The sequence below is a fragment of the Gymnogyps californianus genome, chromosome 3 (genome assembly GCF_018139145.2).
Source record: "Gymnogyps californianus isolate 813 chromosome 3, ASM1813914v2, whole genome shotgun sequence".
Taxonomy (NCBI): Eukaryota; Metazoa; Chordata; class Aves; order Accipitriformes; family Cathartidae; genus Gymnogyps; species Gymnogyps californianus.
Window position 1 is genome coordinate 51,888,726 of NC_059473.1, and position 23,206 is coordinate 51,911,931.

Here is a 23,206-nt window from a genome sequence, read left to right on the forward strand (position 1 = left end):
TGCTCGCATGGTTTGCACTAGATTTAGCACTTTTCCAGTAGCTTGTATGCTGATTTTTAAACCCTCTCAAGTACCTGAAATTATTTCTTACATTATTTTAAAAATCCTTCTGCATTAATACTTGTCCCTTGGTTGGATCATTTGCTCAACATTTTAATGATTTATGTCTCTCATGTAGATATTAGCAGGTACAAAGATGTGTTGTAATGATATTCTGCTGCATATTGTTCACTGGGGGAGAATATAAAGCAGGGAAAATACATAGTATTGAGTACATGGATAGTTTCCAGCCTTTTAAATGATTCAAAGTCTTTGAATCACTGGTTTCTATTGCTGACCTCTGCCTCTGACCTTTCCCTGACCTCACAGGTCAACAGTTCTGTCAGCAACTGCATTTTGAATAATTTGTCATCTGAGATCTCTAGATAGTATTTCTAGTCTCAGAGATTTTTTTTTTTTTTTAAGTGGTCATTGACCAAAATTCAGTTGTGGTTCTACAGTACAAAATCAGATCTTGCCTACTGGATAGGAAGTACACTGAGACCAGAGTGTACTGGGCACCAGTACAATATACTGGTGGAATGTACACAGGTTTCCAGTACTTCCCTCATACGTTCAAAAACACCTCAATCCTCCCTGTTCTTCATATGCTGCATAGGAGCTTCAGTTCAAATTTAATATGCCGTTTGCCAGCTTTTTTTCCTGTCTTCCCCCTCAAAAAGGGAAGGGGCAACTACCATACGCCCAAAGCATAAAAATTTCCATACTTTGTTATTTGGGAAATACTCAACTATGTTTGACATGAGTTTTTCTATTCAGTGATATACTGGTGTTCTTTCTATTTTTTTTTTATTCTGTCATTTTCCCATTTATATACCGGAAAAGTCTTCTCTGATACATCCATTTCAATGCATAGCCTTCTCTGTGAGCCATTTGGCTGTGTACAGGAGGGGTAGTTGCTTTAATCTTGCAATCAGGCAGCTTTGTTCTTCTCACAGTGAGTTCTTGATTAGTGCAAACTAATAATTACAAACACTGCAGTGTGCAGTGTTACAACACCACAAGTGATTGGCTAGCCTGCAGTTTGACAGGCTTTTCTTAGACTCAAGAAAGAACGATACAAAAATTGCATTTCAAAGTGTTTATCTCGCCAGAATTCCTAATTTTATTTTGACGCAATTATAGCAATGACATTTAGTAGTGCTGTTGCTAAAGAAACATTAACATTTTGAATACACAGTGTTTTTCAAGGACAAATGTCTCTTTTGCTTTTTTTTTTGACAGTGGAAAACTAAAATTCTCGAGCACACTAAATCTTTTGGAAGTGTATTACGTTATCATTAATAATAAAATATGACCCTGAAGAATGCCAAGCACAGACGTGGGAAAGATTTTCCCCTTACAGATTTGGAAAGTGAGGCATAGAATCTTGTAGGGGTTTTTTGTTTGTTTGGGTTTTATTTTTTGTTACTTTTTCCCCCCTACTCCTCACTGCCAGATAGGCACAAACCCAAGATATTCTGCCACTCCATCTTGGACTTTTCCGGCTGGATTAATTTGTCCCTTAAGAATTTGATCTAACTCTTGCTAGAACAAAGAGGAAAATGCTGTTGACTTACAGCTGGGTCTGGTTAATGTCACCAGAGTTAAATGCGTCTGACTTTCTTAATGCCCATCATAAGAGTTTTTGTAAAGAAGTGTTGGATAGGGTGGGGTTTTTATGAAGGAAAAAATAGGCAGTTGTTAGCTACGGTGAACAGCTGAGTAGTTGCTGGTAGTGTGGGACTGTGGTATTAGTTCCCTCTGTATGTGCTTTTAGCATGCCTTAAGTGGAAGATGACATTCTTATTTCAGAGAGCTGCTTCATGTGAAAAGTACTCTTGTGTGCATGAGAAATGTCGTGAGGAAATGATTGCAGAGAGAGCGCACTGTAAGTTCACACCATGCCATATAGCATACTAGCTTTCACTCATAGATAAGACCTTAAAAGGTGTCCACAGAATTCGTACTATTGTTGTTACTATTAATAAATAAAAGGTATTGCCATATTAAGCATATTTGGACCTGATCCGGTGCTAGTTGTAGTAGCTGAATTCTAACAGTAGTCGATATTGCATCAATTCCTTTCTGTTCTGGTTTCTTTAAGGGTGCTTTCTTGATTATATTTTGCAAATCAGCTGCTCATTTCTCAAATCCTGTAAGACTGGCATAATCAAAATAGGGACACTGTTTCAAATCCGTTTTAGATACGCACTTTTCTAGAATCTCACTCAACCTTATAAATGGTCCTACATATGTTTTCTTTCTTGCTTAAGAATTACTATGCCTTCTTACATTTTTGTGATTATGGCCCTAGACCTGCAAACTACTGAATACTTGGCAAGTTTTCTCCTGAAACAACTTCAGTGAAGTTAAAGGATTAATTCCTCTAAAAAGTTTAACTTGAAATATTTTCTTCTTATGAAATCAAGATAATTAGTACCAGAGTTGATAACATACCTGTGGAACTGCTTCTACAAGACTATTTTAAATTATCTTAGTGTGTAGCAATCTTGTGACTGTTTTTGTGTGTATACTGGCATAGCATCATTAATTTTGAGAGTCTCATATTAATCATGCAAGGATGAAGTAACAGGAAGATTTACTGTTGATGTTGTTATCAGGACCAGGAAAAAAGTGGTTGTGCTTGGGGTTTGGGTAGGTTTTGTTGGGTGTGTTTGGGGTTTTTTTTAGGGTTTTTTAATGAGTGTTTCCCCTGTCCCCGTCCCCTCCCTGCCCCCGAATTTTATAAAGCACACTTGCTTCTTATTTCTCATCCTTTCTTTCTAGTATCCTCTTCCCAAGTGTAAATTATGTAAGGATTATCCAAAGATATACAAACCTACTGAATTCCTCTAAATTGGAAAAATAAATGTTCTAATAAATGTATACTAACGAATTTAAATATGAAGGAAGAGGGATGGATGTTAAGGAAATGTTAACTTGTTAGTCTTATTTGTCTTTAACAAGTCAGTAAGTTACACAGTATCCTTATGGAGTGAAATTCTAGGCCTGAAAAGGGGAAAAAAATGTAAGACTCCCGTTAACAGCCACTTGACCAGACGATGATAGCAAGTCTAATGTGCTGGGGAAAATCAAAAAGTGTAGGAAAAACGATGATAATGGGATATTTAAATTGCTTTCATGTAAATTAGGTAAGTATCATGTTGAACCATGATCCCAAGGGTAAACTTTTAGATGTTGTCAAGTTATGTTATGGAAAAGTTGATCAAAGAACCTGCAAGAGAAGGTAATGCAGAGAACCTGATTTATAATGTTAGTAACAAAGACCTATTCTTTAACAATGACTGTAATATATTTACATTCAGCAACTTCCCAAAATTTGAGAAAGACACAAGTATTGTGCTTAATTTTAAAAAAGACAAGCTACATAAAAGTAAGGGTGCTTGTTGAGAAGAAGCTAGAAGGGGCAGCTAAAAAGAGTTAAATCTTTAGAGGAGACATAGAAATTATACTAGGAATATTATACTAGGAATCAAAGATTATGTGCACAGAAATTTTAAGAAGGACTGAACAGAAGCTAGCATGACTAAATTGTGAGGGTGAAAAAAAAGAGGTTATTAGAATCAAGGATGCATCTTTCAGAAAAATGAGTAATGAGATAAATTAAAACAACCCCCAGCAAACCAAAACAAATGCATAATTCCAGCACCTTAAATATAAAAATGCAATTAAGCAAGCAAAAAAAAAGTTTATAACTTGCAAACAGCAGAAAAACTGTTACTGAGTCCTTTTAAAGTGTAACAGGAGCAGAAAGTGTACAAGTCCACTAGATGATTGCTATATAAAAGAAACACTTGGAGAGGATGAGTTATACAGCTGGATCATCCTTGGGAACAAACAGATGAGTTCAGTACAGAGGAACTTGGGAAGTACCTACCAGAAGTCCCTTTGTGGACCTTAGGATGCATACTTTGTCTGCTGTTGAAGTGGCAGATGGCATTCAATGTATGTTAATATTAAGTGATGTGCACTGGGAAAAAAAACCCAAATTTTTTATTTTTTTATATATATATGTATATGTATTTTTTATATATATATACACATATATATGTGTATATGTATTTTGAGATAACTGTTACATTCAGGAATGAGATCTAGGAGCTAAGATAGATAATTCCACCAAAATGCTGCCTTGGTGCTTAGTGACTATCAGCAAAGTTGAATCACATTTTAATAATTATTTAGGAAAGAAGTAAAGAACAAATTCAGGGACACCATCTTCCCATTCACTAGTCCAGCACATAAGTCTTCTATACTGTGTGATGTTTCTCATATTCTAAAAAGAGAGTAGAATTGGAGGAGCTAACAAGAGTAAAAAGTTGATCAAAGGTAAGGAACCGCATCTATATGAGGAATGGCAAGGTAGATTACCTTTCTTCCTGGAAAGTAAACTACTGTGAGAGGTACGCTAGAGATCTGCACAATCTTTCATGGCATCGGGAAAAATAAATAAATGGGGGAGCATGAAATGAAATTTTCAACTACTGAGTTGAAAACACTTAAAAGGAGGTGGTTCTTTATGCAACACCTGAAAAGGCTCTGCTGTTCTTCCTGCAAAATCTCCAGAATGCTAAAGCTTTGTAAGAGGTCAAAATTCACTGGAATAATTGATGGCAAACTTGATTTTTAAAATGTTTTAAATAATGAATTCAAGGGTTTTTTTTCACAATTTCAAGTAAAGTATTATTACTTTATACTAACTACACTATACTGCAGCTGTTTTTCTCCCAAAGAGTCAAATCTACCAGTAGTCACCCCTCTGTCTGCCTGCAATACAACTTACGCATGTTCAGGCTCTTTTTTACCTATCTCAAATGCCAGCATTTCAGCTACGACAGTAGAGAGCAGAGCTCAGCGCAGACTAAGCTGTTTTACCCAACTTTTCAGATAGGCTGGATCAACCTTTTATAGCTAAGTTCCTACTACTAAGTTAGTTCAAAGCTGTCTCAGCCATGTCTGCACTATGCTGAAGAAATGCCTCATACAGAAGTAAAAAGGAGATGGATCTAGATGTGTGTCGTGGTTTAGGCCCAGCCGGCAACAAAGCAGCACGCGGCTGCTCCGTCACTCCTCCCCCCAGTGGGATGGGGAGGAGAAAATATAACAAAAAGCTCTTGAGTCCAGACAGGGATGGATCACTCACCATTTATGGTCATAGGCAAAACAGACACGATTTGGGGGAAAAATAAACCAATTTAATTTGTTAACAACCAAATCAGACTAAGATGATGAGAAATAGAACCATATCTTAAAAACAAGCCTTCACCCCGCCCCTCCTTTCTTCCTGGGCTCAGCTTTGCTCCCGATACCTCTACCTCCTCTCCCCCAGCGGTGCAGGGGGGCAGGAATGGGGGTTGCAGTCAGTTCTTCCCACATTCTCTGCCGCTCCTTCCACAGGGGGAGGGCTCCTCACACTCTTCCCCTGCTCCAGCGTGGGGTCCCTTTCATGGGGGTCAGCTGTCCACGAGCTTTTCCAACATGAGTCCTTTCCACGGGCTGCAGTCCTCCATGAACTGCTCCAGTGTGGGCTCTCCCACAGAGTCACGGCTGCCTTCGGGCCCAGCTGCCTGCTCCGGCGTGGGGTCCTCCACGGGCTGCAGGGGAATTGCCGCTCCACCGTGAACCTCTGTGGGCTGCAGGGGGACAGCCTGCCATCTCACCATGGGCTGCAGAGGAATCTCTGCTCCGGCACACCTCCTCCCTCCCCTTCCTCACTGACCTCGGTGTCTGCATGGTTGTTTCTCTCACATCCCACTCCTCTCTCTGCTGCAGGTTTTTTTAGCAGTCTTTTCCCCCTCCTGAAATATGTTATTGCAGAGGCGCTACCACCGTTGCTGATTGGCTCGGCCTTGGCCAGCAGTGGGCCCGATTTAAAGCAGGGGAAGCTTCTAGCAGCTTCTCACAGGAGCCACCCCTGTAGCCCCTCCCCTGCTACCAAAACCCTGCCACACAAACCCAACGCAATTGTGTGGATTACTTTGTAATCCAACTATGATTTAAGTAGGCACTAATTTCACTAATGCAGTTAAACCTCTTGATTGCCATGATTTCTCTTCTGGGTGAAGTTTTCCTCTTATTCCTCAGTAGTGACACTACTCAGTGCTTGGGATAATCCAAGTAGCGAATTTTTAATTATTGATACCTTCTTAGTTGTTTATTTCTGCTATGTATATGGATATCTGTAAGCTTCATATCTGTTTCTCAGATTAATTTTTATTGTCTATGAATTACATATTAATTGGTGTGAGATTAATATTAAAAGAGAAGACTTGCGCTAACGTCATTTAAATTTGTTATGTGCTGGGAAGTATTTTTATAACTGTTCCTATATATGCCATATATATAAATATTCTTCTTTGATAGATCATCCTATTAACTGTACTATTTTGCAGTTGTGAAATATTAATAATGCTGATTTGTAATCTTTAAATTTACTCTGTGTTTTGTAGTACACTCATAAATGTTTATATTCAAAAAGTCATAGTAAAGTTTGCTACGGATTTTCTATCAGTTTTCTGGGGTTGTATGTTGGGTTTTTTTATTAACGACTGACAAATCTTGAAGCTAATGTAAATGTCCAGCAATCTACTAACAATTCTCACTTCACATTTTCATTATGTTGTATCATAGTTAGGTAAAAGCTTTATCTGGTGACAAGAAGTCTAATTTGTTTACGGTAAACATTATCAAAATTCACATTAGCAGCCCATGAAAACAGAAACAGATTTCAGTAAAGTTAGAGCCATCTAATACTTAAACAACAAAATACAGAAAACCTACCTAACCTAGTCTTTGTGTTAGCTCCAGTCTTTCTAACTGTGTATTCTACTTCCAGCTGTTGTGTATTTTCTCTTTTTTCCCCTTAGTCAGCTGCAGGCCAAGGTGTAAACAGTGCTGAACCAGAAAATGAGTCTTTGTAGCTTTTTAATTGTAATTAAGTCAGTCCCTGTCTTAAGCTGAGAAAACGTACCTACTATTTGACTCCTGTTCACAACACTGACCTCAGGATGGAGGGGCTGTATGTCCTGTCAGTGACTGAACTTTACTGATTAATATTGTCATCTAATCTGATTAGCTAGACGGTTTTATCATATTTACGCTGAAAAAGTCCAAAGTCTAAAAGAAATGGGGGTAGGAAAAGCGGTAACAAAACCAACTTTTATATGTTTACTTACTAAGTAGATTAAAGCCTTTACATGCTTCGGTTTTATTTTGAAGGGTCCATCTTGCTGGGATGATGTGCTGATTCCCAACAGAATAAGAGGTATTTGCCAGTCCCAAAGGTGCAACGGAAACATAGCGGTAAGATTTTGTCATGTTTCTCCAAGTACTGTGGCACTTATAAGAATAACTGTTTGTAATAATTCTAACCATATTAGAATTGCAGAAATGAATGTAAATTGACATGTATGGTACACTTCAAAAGAGCTGTTCAGCATCAGATAATCTCTCTCTGATATTTAGCAAAAGGGAGGAACTTGGTCAGTTGCTGCTTGGAATGGAGGAGGAAATCATTTTGTCATCTCTTTCACAGAAGTAGAACTCTTAGATATTCAAGTATGCATAGGTTAAATGCAGGATGTAATACTTAAACATTTATATCAATGCTTATTTTATAATTATTGTGTATATATCAGTGCCCTGAAAGCTTCAAATTTCTATGTCATCTTGCATATCAGGTCTTTCATATCAGATTTTCAGGTTTTGTCCACAGAAGCAGATTCTTCACACTGATTACTTTACAATCTGTTCTCCCACATGCTCGTGATTGTTGTTAAGTGTTTCTTGAAGTGACATCAATGAAAAGCCTGAGTAAGAAGCAGCATAGACATCTCATTCTTAATGAAGATTTTTCAAAATATTATTTATGTATACTTCTATCTTTTCATGTGTTAGATATTGTTCAATAGTATTTAATACTGAAGAGGTCTTAGAGGTACTTCCTTCTCAGGAAAAATCTTAATTTGAGGTGTTCCTTCTGGACATAGCTTTTAAAGACAAACACAAAGCTTTGTACGTATGAAAGGATTCTATTCATCAAAGATTTGCAGATTGGGACAACATAAGTGCCTTTTTTCAGAGGCATTCACCTGCTCTGGTGCAGTATTCTCTTTGCTTTCCCTAGCAAGACAGTTGTGAAGTGGCACATCCATGCGGTTCCATAGGTGTCTCCTGCTTGGCCACAGATGGTGTCGGGAAATATTTTATCTAACTTTAGACACCAAACAGTTGTTTTAACAGCATGGGATTTATGGCTGTCTCCATGCACAGCCAACAGAAACTGAGATCTTGCAGCTTTTTGGGCTTCTGCTTCTCAGTGTGCTCCTTGTAGTAGTGGCTCAACCACTCTTGAAAGTGGCGGGTATTAGACATTCGTGTGCTATTCTCTCAGCAGTACTGAGCTCTTTTAGGTGTGTAAAAGAAAGCACCACTTTGCCTCCAGGCAGATTGGCTGTAGTCTGCCTGTTGTTATGTTTCAGGAACTGCTCTAGTGATAAGAGGGTTGACTGCCTGACTTGACTTTTGCTACCTGTTTGTCACTGTGCCACTACTGTCGCTGGGGAGAAGTCTTTCCTGTTTTCCCTTCTTTCTTTAAAGACGACACAGGAAAATGAAGATAAAACTTGTTTTTGACAAGGACAGGAGTCTCCTTGGCAGGTATCCAGCTTGAGCCCTTATATACAAAAGCATGTGATCAAGATCCTCAGTCTTGTCACCTATTGGGACTCCCAGAACATATCTGACTGACCTCCAGCTACCAACTTAAAGCTTTTGTTATCCAGTCTGTCTGTGAAAAAGGTACTGAAATAATGCCATTTTTGGCAACCCTGCCTCCTGAGCTACAACCCATTCCCTCATTGAATCAATTTTTTTCTTTTTAAAGCAGAAAATGGAGCAACATACCATCCTGGCTTTGGGGGGGGAGGGGAAGCACTGACCATAAAACTAAAATCTTAACTGGCTAATGCTATGGCAAACAACCGATACCCAGTCAACTACGTCCCATGACTCCAGTTGCTGTCAATGCCTCTGGCAAGTTGCATACTTAGCAGAGCCAAGGATCAATGTTATCTTTCAGTAAAGCGTCACTGAACAAAAATCAGGACATACCCTATTTTAGGCAGACATGTTGCAAATGCAGCTTCAGACCACCTGAACTACAGGCATGAGGCTGTTATTGGAGAAATGTGCTGTTCCTTTATTTCTGATCTGAAACATTTTCACTTTCTACCAGCTACAAACCACTCTATCCAATGGTGTCAGAACTGAACCAGGCTGGGATGCAAGAACAATCCTCCTTTTTATGATCTTGAACAAGAATTGCCAGCAATATCGATCTAGTCAAGAAAAATCAAGTCATTAAAAAAATTAGTCAAATTCACTTATCTACCTATCCAGTAGGTAGCCGGGCACCAGATCTTTGGATTAGTGACTTGTTGAGGTCCTCTAGTCCGTGAAAGGCATCCTTCTTGTGTTTTGGTGTGGGTTTTTTTTCAGCCTCAATCACTGTGAAAACACGTCTTTACTTCCTGGGAAATCTTCCGGTCCAAAGGCTTAAATCACTAAGCCTTTTGTTTTGTGTCTTGCCCAGAGTCGGAAACAATACAGATACTACAGATGTGCCTCCAGGGATTTGTCACTCTTTCCTGCTCTGGTAAAACAGTCTAACTGTTTGGAAAAGAGAAAAAAATAAGCTTAACTAATTCACAGGTTGAAACCTCTAAGCTTTTCTTGGCTGTTACAATCTTCAGGAGATTGTCACGTTTTATGATTAAGTATTCATTTTTGCATTATCATGACAAAGTTTGTGCAGTCATATTTTGTCTGTCTTAAATAGCTGCACAGTGTACATGCTTCTTTACAGTGATGGGTAACAAAGAAGCTTTGAGACTGTTAGTTGTCAGTTATCAACAAACTGCAAATACTGCTGTTTAAGCAAAGACAAGAAGATTCCTCCATTATTTCTCCTCCAAGACATAAATGTTTTACTTAAAAATTGTTTTTCATCAGTTTCCACTTCTCACAGACACCAGTTTGCAACATACCTTCAAGAGGCAATGTGGTTTTTCCCAAAATATTAATTTGTATGTATTTTGATATAAAATTAGTCTCTTGTCAGAAATTACAGACTTCAATTATATGAAAATAGAGTAATTGACAATATTAGAAAGCAATAGAAATCAAATTTCAATTTAGTTAAATAAAATTTATAAATGATTGCCGAAAGATATAATGAATATCTTAATGATAAATGCACTGTGATTCGGTATGTGTTCCAATGCGCTCACAAATATGAAATGTATCTGATTAATTTTTGTGTGTTTGCTCGACAAACTAAATTGACTTTAAATTTTCGTATGATCTGCTCTATGTGCTTTATTTGTGACTCCAACTACTTTTGAGCTTGGAGTGAAAAACAAAGTAAGTGTATTGTGATTTGTTATAGTCCATAATTATGAACAAAAGAAATGCAAGAGAAATAAATATAAAAGGTAAATGTAGCAATTGTAACAACTTTAAATATGACTGATTGCTGACTGAGAAACTGGAGAACCTGAAACACTGGATAGCAGTCCCCTGTGCTGCCTGGGGGACTTCCCCACAGCTTCTCTTCATGTTCATTTCAATTATAGGCTGTTACCCTATAGCCTGGGGTAATAGGCTCTTGAGAAGTACTCTATCCAGAAATACAAAAGCTTACAAAGACAGGTGAGAATGGGGTCTAAACAGAGAATATGGATCTTGAAAAGGTAATGAGCAGTGTTTCTTTTAGAGATTTAATGTTAGACTACTTCATGAAACAAAATGAATAGTCTAGTGTTTTGAGAAATAGTGAACAAAATACACAGAGTAGCCAAAGCAGAGCTCAGTGGTTTTTTTCACATTAATTACAGTCTATCAGAAATAATACGTTCACTCGGAACTTCGGCAGCTCCAAAAGGATGAAGTCGGTGTGGACACTTATGTTACTGCAATTCTAGAACACTTGAGTCACTTCAAGTATATTAATTAGAAAATGAAAAAGTTGACTTTAGCTGATTGACATTTTAAATGAGGATCAAATTGGAATCTTTCAAGCTGTTTCGCAAACCAGGACCATTCACTAAATGAGGTGGAACCTTGTACTTTTGGTGTGACGCCTGTAAATGTGGAATTTTCCACTTACTAGAATTGTTGTGGCTGGACCAAAATGGATTTTTACTGTTTTGGGGAAGTCAGGAAGGCTCTAAGATAAGAGGCTCCTAAAGAATGTCACTAGGACAGTTCGACCTTAGAGAAAACAGTTGCGCGAAACCATAACGATAAAGAAATTTTAAAACAAGCACCTCAACCAAAACAGACTACCCTTGAAGGACATGATATACATGATCTCAGAACTGAGTATGCGCAAAAACAGAGGTCAGCCAGCGGACACAGTGAGGAAGAGTATATCCTTCATCCAGAGACCCCTGACGACCACCCAGAGATGTAAACAGACATGCGCAAGAGACATTTGCATATGATAATGAGTTCCTGGAAATCTGGTGAATATGTATGTAGAGCTTGTATATAAACTATGCAATTAACCTGACCGGACACACACAATAGGAGGAGATACCCCCTATGTGTCCAGCGCTGCAATAAAGAATACCTGCTTAATAGTCCCTAGACTATTGAGTCTTTGATTTCAGCCTTTCACAGCAACAGGTGGCTGTCTCAAAACACTTTCAGCCAGAAGCGCTGTATGTGGTTGTGCAGGTAGACACTTATTCTAGAGAAATGATTGAATGCACCAGCAGTGCTCCAGGCTCTGGGTTTTCAGATGTATTTGTTTGCTTTTCTTTCAGAGTTCTTTTTCTTTTAATTCTCTGTATTCTTTGAAAAGGGCAACCCAAAGGCTGTGGAAATGGGCATGGTTCTCTGAAATTCCAGATACTGCTCTTACATGAGCATAAGTTAGTTACAGCTTAGAATCATAGAATCATTTAGGTTGGAAAAGACCTTTAAGATCATCGAGTCCAACCGTAAACATCGCACTGCGAAGTCCACCACTAAACCACGTCCCTAAGTGACACATCTACACATCTTTTAAATACCTCCAGGGATGGTGACTCAACCACATCCCTGGGCAGCCTGTTCCAATGCTTGACAACCCTTTTGGTGAAGAGATCTTTCCTAATATCCAAACTAAACGTCCCCTGATGCAACTTGAGGCCATTTCCTCCCGTCCTGTCACTTGCTACTTGGGAGAAGAGACCAACACCCACCTCGTTACAACCTCTGAATAGCTTGAACTGATTTTTTTGTCACTTAGCTAGATAGCCAAAGGTTGCTTTGTTCAATGCAGAGCAGCACCATAGTTCAAGTTTCACAAACACATAAAAGTGTATGAAGGCTTTACTGATAGGTGAGAGTTGAGGTTAATTAGTAAGTGACTTAAGAACTCTCTTCATATCATGAAGAAATCTCATCTGTGTCTCTGAGGTCCTTCTTGTGTTGTGCCTGAATGTTATCAGAAAGCTTGTTGTAGACAGAAGCAGATGAAATCTTGTTCTATAGATGAAGAGCCATTTTTTTTCCCTCCTACAGGAATGTACTTCTAGTTTCAGTGTCACAGAATGGTGAAGAACTAAAGTATTAGTTTCTCATTATTGGCCTCTTTTTTAAATTTTTTTTTAAAGAATAGAATTCATTAAAGGAGGAAACAGTTAGCTCTCCACTTTTGTCAGCCAGTGTATTCTTTGACTAGAAACATTCCCAATTGGCTGCATAAACAAAGAGCAAAGATTACTGCCGTGTTTAAAGAAAGGAGTTTTGTGAACAAGCTCCTATTTTCCTTCTTCAAAAAGATAGAAATGAACTTATTCTTTTTATGAACCTAGTTCTCCTATTTAGTGCAAAGGTGATCCAGTGGTGTGTTTGAAGTAATGATTCAAAGTTTTCCAGTATTTCTTTAATATTTGTAAGACTTTCAAATAATCTTAGAACTGTTTTGTATAATTACTTTGTCCAAATCAATGACTAAATCGTGATAGTGAAATCACAGTAAATTTTCCAAGAAGATATAAAGAAAAAAAAAGCTTTGTAACATAAATTCTACATCACTGATACTATATTTTATGTAGAATGTACCATACCACAGAGTTACAATTAAAGTGATGCTTTTTTCAGAGCGTTATAATCAGTTCCAGTAACTCAGGGAAATGGACAGAAGCAAGCTATTTCTCAACCAATTGCAAGCTTGAGTGCTTATGGAGCTATCTTGGGTTTGGGTTTTGTTTTCTGTGTAATGGTAATAATTGGAACATATGCTTTCTGCTGAATAAATACAACTGTCACGTGTAGTTGAACAAAAATTATAAACACTACCTCAAATGAAATTTTAGCTGCTATCCTGGTGAGGGCCTAGTATTTTTTTTTTTTTTGGGGGGGGGAGTGGGGAGCGGCGGGCAAGAAAAGGTATTTCTGATGTGATTTTGGTGGATTCACGTGTGTCCTTACAAGCAATTTGAATACGTTTGATATTAAACTCTCTATTCAGTCAATAAATACCTTTCCTTATTCAAATGAAATATTACTGAAGAAGTGTTCTTATTGCGCTCAAACTTCCGCGGTTTTCTAAAATACATACAGAACACTTTCTGTTTATCGTCCAATGAAGTGAATTTCTGATTGTGAAAAGGAGGACTTTTCCTACTTCTGTGTATAAAAATGCTATTACATTTTCTTTCTCTTCATAGGCTCATGCTATTCAAAAGTCATCAAGAGCCACAGAAATAATATGGCTCTTTTCATAGGTAGGCAGAGACAGCTGTAACACCACTGTAAACCACTGAAGTGACTTCATAGGAATCCGCTCCACATCAGTCCCACGCTCAAGTGAACGTGCATCAGTTTCTGAAAGATATTGCTGTGTCTCCAAGGCAAAATATAGGGCAAATTGTTCTGAACTTTAGAAACCTGTGGAAAAAATATTAATGTTCTGGATGTGTTCTTGAGATTCTTGCTTGATGTGCAGAAAGAGTTGCTGTAGACTTTAAAATCTCAGAAACAATAATGGAAGGGTTAAACAGGATTGTAGGTCAGATATGGTTTAAGCCATTGTGAATATGGAAAAATGAAAACCATATTAATGGAAATATAAATGTACTTCTATCCCAGTTTGATACGTCTCACTACTGTTACCTTGAATTTTTTATTCCTGATGAAGACAGCATCAGTTGTCCATCATCATAACTGAAGAGCGTTTTTATCTCTTCTCCAGTCCCCAAAACATGTTAGGCTTCAGCAAAGCATTTCTAAAAGAAGCAACAGGACTTCTGTGAACTTATAAAGGTATCTCTAAGTACTGGGTTTCCTTAAATATCAGTATATCCTTCTAATCAAGCTCTATAGCAATCTCCTGTGTCTAGAGCAAAGATCTGTTTTCCAGTTTGGTCACTTATCTATTTTTACTCCTTTTTTTTTTTCTTCAAAATGATTAGTATATGGTCATTATATGTGGTTTTAAACAGTCAGATTCCACTATATAGTAGCCTCACTGTTCCAGTGTGTGTTTGGGGGCAAAGAGTTCACAATAGGAAGCATATTATGTTTTTTCATTATGTAACTTTTCCTGTTATTTTCACACATTCCTCCTGTGTGATTTGAATCTTGCAATTTTATTATATTGAAATTTTTGAACATTTGTCATGAATATTTTTCCTTCTCCTGCATGTTTACTGTCATTAGGTTTAACACTGAGGACAGCAATATTATGTAATCTTTTCATAGCCAGTCTGTTCCACAGGGAGTCTGTGCTCATCTGGAATAGGCTGCACTAAGAAATCAAGGGAATAGCGTTCAACTTGGACGCTTTAAATATGCAGCTTACCAAATGATTTTTTTCTTTCAAGCATCCAAAGCTATTCTTTCCGAACATCACTGTTCAGATGAAATATGCTTCATTTTTCATCTCATTTTGCTTTGATCAGCTCAGACCTCGGTTTCAGTTGAGAACAGAAATAAATTCTGTAGCAGTTAGAGTATCAAGAGTAAAGTAGTAAATTTAATGATGTTATCAAAATGTGAATATAGTAAAATAAAGAACTATCATCTCATTATAGGAAGGCTCTGATACATTGCAATATTATTTATTTTTTTGTTCTTTGTGTACAGTGATGTGGTTCGTTATTTGTGAAAGGAACCATGTCTGTCTGTCCTTGGAGCCATTATAATATTTTCAATGTCATAATATTGCTATGAATAACTTTAAAAATTCTGAGGTGTTTCTTAATACCAAGAAACCTCTTGACTTCGTATTTCTTTTATTCCATTGCCGTCCATGTTAGTTTACCTTATGCATTAGAGATTAGTCCAGATATCACATGCTTTAAAAAAAAAAAAAAAAATTTCACAGTGAGTATGATGGAACAGGAGTGCTAATGAAAATACCAGGTAAGAATTCTTGTAACACAACCTAATATCTGTGAAGTAAGATTGTGACAGCTTCTTTATCCAGACTTGAGAAGAGAATTATTCAAATTTCATACAAGACAAGTTTCAGAGTTTTTTTCATATTTACCAGAGAGTCTGGCCATTACTTTTACTACTTAAGAACTGCTATATTCTTTTTATGCCCAATGGTATGGCAAGTAAAAGGAATAAAGCATAAATGCAAGTTAAGTAACAAGCAAACCAGACCCATCATTGTAGTTTTACTCTGTCTTTTCTATTTTGTGATACAAGAAGGGGCCAGAGCTAACAAACAGGCAAACAATTTCAGAGAATTTCCTGATTTTAAACCCTCTTCCCTTCAGAAACCTATCCATTCACCAAATTAAGGATTAAAATGGCTCTGTTTTAATCGCCAAGTTGTCCTATTAAACACATCTAATGCTTTGGCTTGATTTATGCTTCCACAGTGAAGATGAGAATCAATTTGGGCATCCCCAGTCAAGTTTCTCTTGCATAACAAAAGACGCTTCTAAATTGTTTGTGAGGAGTGTCTTTTAAAAAGCTTAGTTAGTTAAGCAGAGCAATATCCAAAGTCAGTCTGACTTTTAAGTTTGTAACTACAGTTAATGTACATGCATTTCTTACAATAACTAGAATAACTATAGAGCAGACATAGTACCCACTTAATCTATTTTATATCATAAATTAATCAAGTCAGTTACTTGACCCTAATTTCTGTAGAAAAACATAAGAATCCATATGCATGACTGAAACAATCAACACCTTACAGTATATTAAGTAGACCTCATGGAGTTGTTAAATGTCACCTTTAAGATGTTTGCGAGCCTTCTAATCCATCACAATAGCCTATGTATCATTCTCATATCACATCTGTAACAATACAAATGCAGGCCTGTAAACAATTGCTTTGAAGTACTGTATTTTTAAATTACATGAACTATACAAGCAATTTTTAACGTGCATCAGCTTTGATCCTCCAAAAACTTTCATAAACATGTTAGCACTTGTTTTAACTTCTTTCCATACATTCCAATTTCTATGTTGCTTCACTTTTTTTTTTTTCTTTCCCCCCTCCTTTATTTCCATGATGAACAGTTGTGTTCCAAAGCATAATTTGTGTGCTAGCCTTTCAAGATCCCCTCTGGTCCCATGGAACTGTTTGGGAATCCAGAACTGCAGAGATACAAAATACAAAGCCTGAAAGACCCACTAAGACAATCCTTTGCACCGCAGAAACTTCGAATTGTGTAATTGGCAAGTGTGGGTGCCAAATAAGTGATCTATAGATGTAAAAGCAGAAGGAACTTTCTAATAATTTCACCTAACCTCCTGTGTAACACAAGTTATGATCCTTTCCTGAAGTAAAAGATTTTTTGAATGAGAACATATAATTCAGGAAAACATACGTCCTTGACTTAAAAAAGCCAGTGGTGAATTAAACAAACAAGAAAACCCTCCCTTGATTTATGTTGTTAATTAATTACCTTGCCTGTTAAAAATGTGTATTTCTAGTATACATAGTTAAAAATGTACAAATTTTAGTACAAATTTTTTGTCTAGCTTCAGCTTGTCTAGCTTCAGTTTCTGTCTACTGTCCTTTACTATCAAGAGCCCTCTGTTTCTTCATGTTGGTGTCCATAAACTACAGTTCAGATGTACCTTCTCCTTTCCTTTAATGTTCTGAGAGGTAAGTAATAAAACCTCGTTTTCCAGTCCTTAATCATTCGCTCAGCTATCTGCTGCACTTTTACCAATTTTCAACATTGTTCATAAGTTTCACGCATCAGAACCAGGCACAGTTATAGCAGTGATGCCATCAGTGCCAACTACAGGGATGATACAGTCTGCTTGCTTGTGGTGATATCCAGCACTTTTATTAGGCGATTTAACCATAATGCCATCCTGAGGGTTCCAGTTCAGCTGACCATCCACCAGAAACCTCAGTCATTTCAAATTGCTGCCTCCCTGGGTGGAGTCCTTCCTCCTGGCCCTTCTAAAGGTGTGATTTTATTTTTGGCTGTTTTAAAATGCATATTATATGTTTGATCTCAGCTGAGCGAGCTGTTCATGTGGCTTTGTCAGTGACTTTTACTTTTCATTATTTCCCACTCCCCCAGATTTTGTGCCATCTGAAAAACTTATGAGTAATTACTTTATGCTTTCTTCCAGATCGTTAACAAATGCTTTGAATAGCACAGGGCTAGGAGATGATCACTGCAAGACCACCTTGAAAAACAGACATTTGATGATTCACTGTGGGAAATTACATTTTGAAACATATCAGTTAAATCCATCTGACATTGATCTCATAGTGTTCTAGTTTCTTAATCAAAATGTCAGTGCTATATCAAATGCCACACAGAAATCTGGGTAAGTTGCAATATTGCTGTTATGTTGTTCCACTAAATTTGTAATCTCATAAAAATGTCAGGTTAGTTTGATAGGGTCTAGTTACCATAAATCCTTGTTGAATTACATTAATTACACATCCTTCTTTTATTAATCGAGTACCATATTAACTATTTATTCTATCCAGGGTTGGTGTCGTGCTTACATGCCTATAATTACCTAGATTACCTCATATAAGGCTGCCCTAAACTATGGCATGATGTGGTTCTGTTCCTGTAAAGCTCTCTATTTTAAATCATCTCTAAATGTGGGTGGTTTTGTTTTGTTTTGCTACCAGTGCATTTTCTAAGGAGGAACAGAGAGGGGGAACAGCACTGAAAACGGCACCTATAGGACTTTGGAATAACCTGCAAATGTGCTGTGATTATATTATGGTAATTTTTGCTAGGCCTTTAAATTGATGTACTTAATAGCAATTACAGATTAAAAATGCTTACTTCAAACACTTGATTACTGAAGAAAGAAACAAGGCAGTTGACTTTTCTTAGTATTTAAAGATCTTTAATATGTTTTGGAGTTTTTTGCATTGTAGTTACAAACGATTTCAACTCTATATTCCTCCTCAGTTACCTCTTTAGGAAACTATAATTAGTTTTTGTTGTTTGTTTTTTTTTTTTACAGATATTCTCAAAGTAACATTCTGAAGTAGATCAATTTTTCCTTTCTAAAGAAATTCTGTTATTCCACTTCTCAGTGCAGAAAAATCGATGATAGGTAAAAAACTGAATTATAAAATAGATTTAATTCTATACAAGGACAAAAAACCTAAATTATTTATCTTGGAAATAGAATTTAAAGCTTTTAAAATTAAGATCTATCCTCATTAAAAAAAAAAAAAAGTTAATACTTATTCACTCTTTCCCAGTGTAGAAATACAATATTTCCACGGTATATTGGACATTTTTTTTTATGGGCCACAGATGGTGTCTGCATCAAAACCCACCACCAGCAAATATAACAAGTATGCTTTAGAACAGTTGATTATTTTTTTTTTTTTCTCTTGACTGTTTCTTTAAGAAGCTTTTTTTAACCAATACATTATTTTTGGCACCATAAAAATTCTGAAACTGAGATCAAGCCAGTTCTTTGGAACTGTTCGCCAGTTTTCTCATCTCACCAACAGAGTGAAGAGTTGCTAATAGTTTTTGTGAGCTGGAATTTGCGTAGACATTCTGACAAATTCAGAGAAACTCATTCATTTGTACTGTGTTGAATGGTCTCGGGAAGTTTAGCTCATCTTGCGTGTATTGCTACTGCTATTTCTATTTACATGTGGGGAAATGTCACAATTTTGTAAAAGATCAAACAAAATATGTTGAAGATTATAATGCTTTCTTCAAACAAATCCTCTGATCTTTGATGTTCTTCTTCAGTTATTAATACTGCCACTAAAGGAAAAAAAAAAATCCTTTGTTGCTCATTATTTTTTGCATCTGTGGTTCCGTTCCAGAAAATCTTATCTTGAAAACGTGAGCATTAAGCATGCTTTCAGAGAAATTTTTTTTCGGTGTTTTATTCTGTCTTACATGAGCAATTACTTCACATGTTTGTGCTTAGCTGCTAGGTTTTCCTGGTCCTTCAAAATTACCTTTTAAAAATAAGCAGTTGTTTTGAACACAACTTCACATCTCCCTCAATGATAGTTCTTGAAAAATTCTTCAGATAGTGTAGATGCCTCATCATTTGATGAGAGGCAGTTTCAGGTGAGTTGAAGATTTGTCCTGTAACAGGAATCAGTAAGAGTTTTGGCAAGATTGATACCTTACATTAACAAGTCAACAGCTTTTCTTCAAATTTTGTGATGCCCCTGGATTCACTGAAAAAGCAGTTAATGTTTTATAAATGATCATTTTTATATCCTCCTTGAGACTGTCAGTATCAAGGGTCCGATGTTATGGAAAGTGAGCAGAGCACAGCTTGTGTTCATCCGACCAAATCCTAGATCATTCACGGCTCCTGTAATAATTGACTGTGCTGAAAGGTAGATAGTATTTGCAAATCAAAACTGAATGTAAATGCACCTTTAATATTTTTAAGAGAATTTACTTCTAGAAATGTCTGAAAAACATGTTGATGATGCACTGCAGCAAGGAACTCATTCTGTACCTGTGCTGTGTTGGCTGTCATAAAGACTTAACAACATTGTAAGATCATAACATCCCTATTTTGGCCTGATAGTGTTCTTTTCCAGTTATTGTGATGTTCAAAACAACCACGGGGAGATTCCTCTTTGCATGGTACATAATTAAGCTACAGAACTCTTTACCATGATACATTATGGAAGTTACAATGTGTTCAAAAAGTGACAAACTAATGGAAGAAAAATCCATTGAGAACTATTAAATGTGAAGATACTCCTGGTTTAGGAAATCTCTGAGCAACAAATTACTGGAGATTAGGAACATATTCTAGCCGAATACCTTTTTAAGTTTGTCCTCTGTGGTGGTTTTTGTTTTGCTTTTTTGTTTTGGTTTGTTTTTTTAACACACGTTCTAGGCATCTACTGTTAACTTCCTATTAGAGACAAAGTATTGGGCTGGATGACTGCTCTGTGATCTAGTGTGGTGAAATAACCAGCTGTTACCAGAACAGATTTTTTAGGGAAGCCAGATATTATCAGACTGAGATATAAAGGATAAATATGACCAATATTTTTGTCACAATCTAACTTTTTCAATTTACACTCTGTGTGCGTGTGTCTTTACATATATATACATCTATTGAGTCTTAGTTACACCTAGCATGAATATAAAAGGGAAGGGGAATCCAAATTCAGTATATTGTATTCTTATGCCAGGAAGGAATGTGGGAAGGTGAGTGACTCCCACTGGCATGTGTTATTGCCATAATATAGTCTCAAGCCTAGTAGTGACAGCAGCGTTACAGTTACTGTATTTATGTTGTATGTTGCTGAACAAGTCATTTCCACATATTATTTGGAGGTGATTATACTGTTCATGTATTTGATCTATTAGAGTTGTAGAAAACATGCAGGCATTCAGGGACCTAAACAAATTGGGAAGCAGTAATTGAAACCTATGAATGAAATGCTATTATATTAAAACCAGAGAAACAAACTCAAGAAGATACAGTAGAGTCAGTTCCAAACCCTAACATTGTGCTTACTCTGTCGCTTGTTTCACAAATCAAACCCACATTTTCTTTCAAATACAGCTTGTTTGATACATATTTTTGCATGCATTGTGGCAACATGTCTAATGTGTTCAGGGATAGCTTTTTGTAATTCAATGAATTTCAGTAACACTTTCACAGAATCTTTTGTTGCTCACTGCACATGACACACAAACAATATGCTACTGTCTGCAGCTGTTGCAAATTCATTACTGATGATTGAAACAAAAATATCGGCCCCACATGAATTTGAGGTTGCAAAGGGGAAAAATAACAAAACTCACTGTGGAGATATCTATTAAAGGTGCTATGACTTTTACGTGTGTTAGAGGTGGCACCCACAAACAGATTGATTTCTGGAAGCTTTATCTTAAACACTGGTAGGCAATAGTGCATTCCTTGCAGGATCACTAACCTGTCAATAAGGATTTGCTGTGATAACTTAATTCTTGTAATTCACAGTTTTTGCTGGAGCATTTGTATAGCTGGAATTCTGTGAGAATCTCCTTCGACTGATTTTTCTAGCTCAGAGAAACCTGACCTAATAAATTTGTGCACTTATTTAAACTTTGATTTAAAATACTAGTTTTCTAAGTAACTGTAAAAAATCATAACTATTATTTGAAAATATATAGAAATAAATATGCAAAATAATGAACAACAGAAGAACCATGCTGGAAAACATTGGGTCCATATTACCACCCACCCCCCCCAAAAAAAACCCCAAAACCAAAAAAACCCAGAAAACCAAACAACCTCCTCCCCCCAAAAAAACCCCAAACCAAATGGCAAAAATCAGAAGAACGTTAGAACCTACTAAACAAATAACCCACATGCATTAGCATAATACTTGCCACTACATTTAAAGTAACACTGTTTCCCCTGTTACCACATATGTTTTGTTTTTATTTTAAAGACTATGAAATGTCATGTGTGTCAGATATTGAGTTCATTTTGAATATATTTAACTAGCATCTTGGAACATGCTTCTTGAGGGCCTGTTTCTCATTTTGTTTTTGAGAAAGCTCCTGTGATTGGGAGAGGCTCGGAGTAAAGAGCACAGGTTACCTAGGAGATGACATACTGTAGCAAAAAGATTTTCTTAGGAAAAAAAAATGCTCATTCTTGCATGAAGTGGTGTTCTGTATTAATTTTTTTACTTATTTTTCATGCTTGTAGAGAAGGTCAGATTGTTCTTAGCAACATTAGGATGGACTTGCTGCCTGTCCAGGTTTGGACCAGGAGTTTCAGGCGCCTGTCAGGAATCTGAGTTAGAGCCTGGTTCGGGTCCCTAGATGTACGAGAGTGACACAGCTGGAACTGTCTTTCAATTTCATTAAAACATTGGTGTGTTATATCTGGGACGTCTTACCATCCATGAATTTCTGTTCTCCCTGCTTATGTTGCTCAAGAGCAAGCGAATCGCACATTGGAAAAATTTCACTTGGCACTTGCAATGTTACTGGTCTGCCAGCCTTCAACAAGGTAAAGGCACAGCCCACATCTTGTTCTTCTTGATAATGGCCAGTGCAGGGATCTGAACCAATGTAGTTTAGAGGGAGCACATGCTTCTCTGGAATTAATTTCCATCAAGGACTGTCTTTTGAGATAAGTAAAATGGTTGCTGCTTGTTTCATCCAGTCTGTGGAGAAAAGGGTAATTTACCTGTTAAGTTGTTGCAGAAGGGCACCACCACCGCTGCTGGGCTTGTGACTGACGGTAGTTGTGGCTTCTGTACTTTGTGTGTTAAGTATACCAGAATGACCGACTGGAGCAGTACACAGGGGACCTTCGTTTGGGCATGGTTTTTTTGTAGATGGTAATCTTGAGTGTAGCAGGTATTGTCCCTAGGCTGGGTTCTGGGTTCCAGTCCCTGCGCTCTGCACCTTACAGACAGGCTGGATAAAATATGGAGCATGTGAACTAGGTATTTGTGCCTGTAGGAATGCAATTGGATACCCACTCTCCTAGGAGCTGAGTTAGGAGCTCTGTGTGTTCAGGAAAGAGCTGAACACAGGTTTTCTACTTTCTGTATAAATGTGTGTGTTTTCCAAGGTGTTGCTGGGGAAAGTCCTATTATGGATCTGGAAAAAGTGACTGGAAAGGTTACTTGTCGTTGTCCTGGTTTCGGCTGGGACAGAGTTAACTTTCTTTTTAGTAGCTG

General features: G+C 37.1%; 1 protein-coding gene across 1 annotated transcript in view; it reads left to right on the plus strand.

The window, feature by feature from the left end:
- Positions 1 to 23,206, plus strand: part of PRKN (parkin RBR E3 ubiquitin protein ligase) — a 652,406-nt gene that overhangs the window by 219,967 nt on the left and 409,233 nt on the right. The window contains exon 5 of the mRNA XM_050893232.1: positions 7,282 to 7,365. Within this exon, the coding sequence (XP_050749189.1) occupies positions 7,282 to 7,365 (84 nt within the window). The remainder of the gene's footprint in view (positions 1 to 7,281; positions 7,366 to 23,206) is intronic.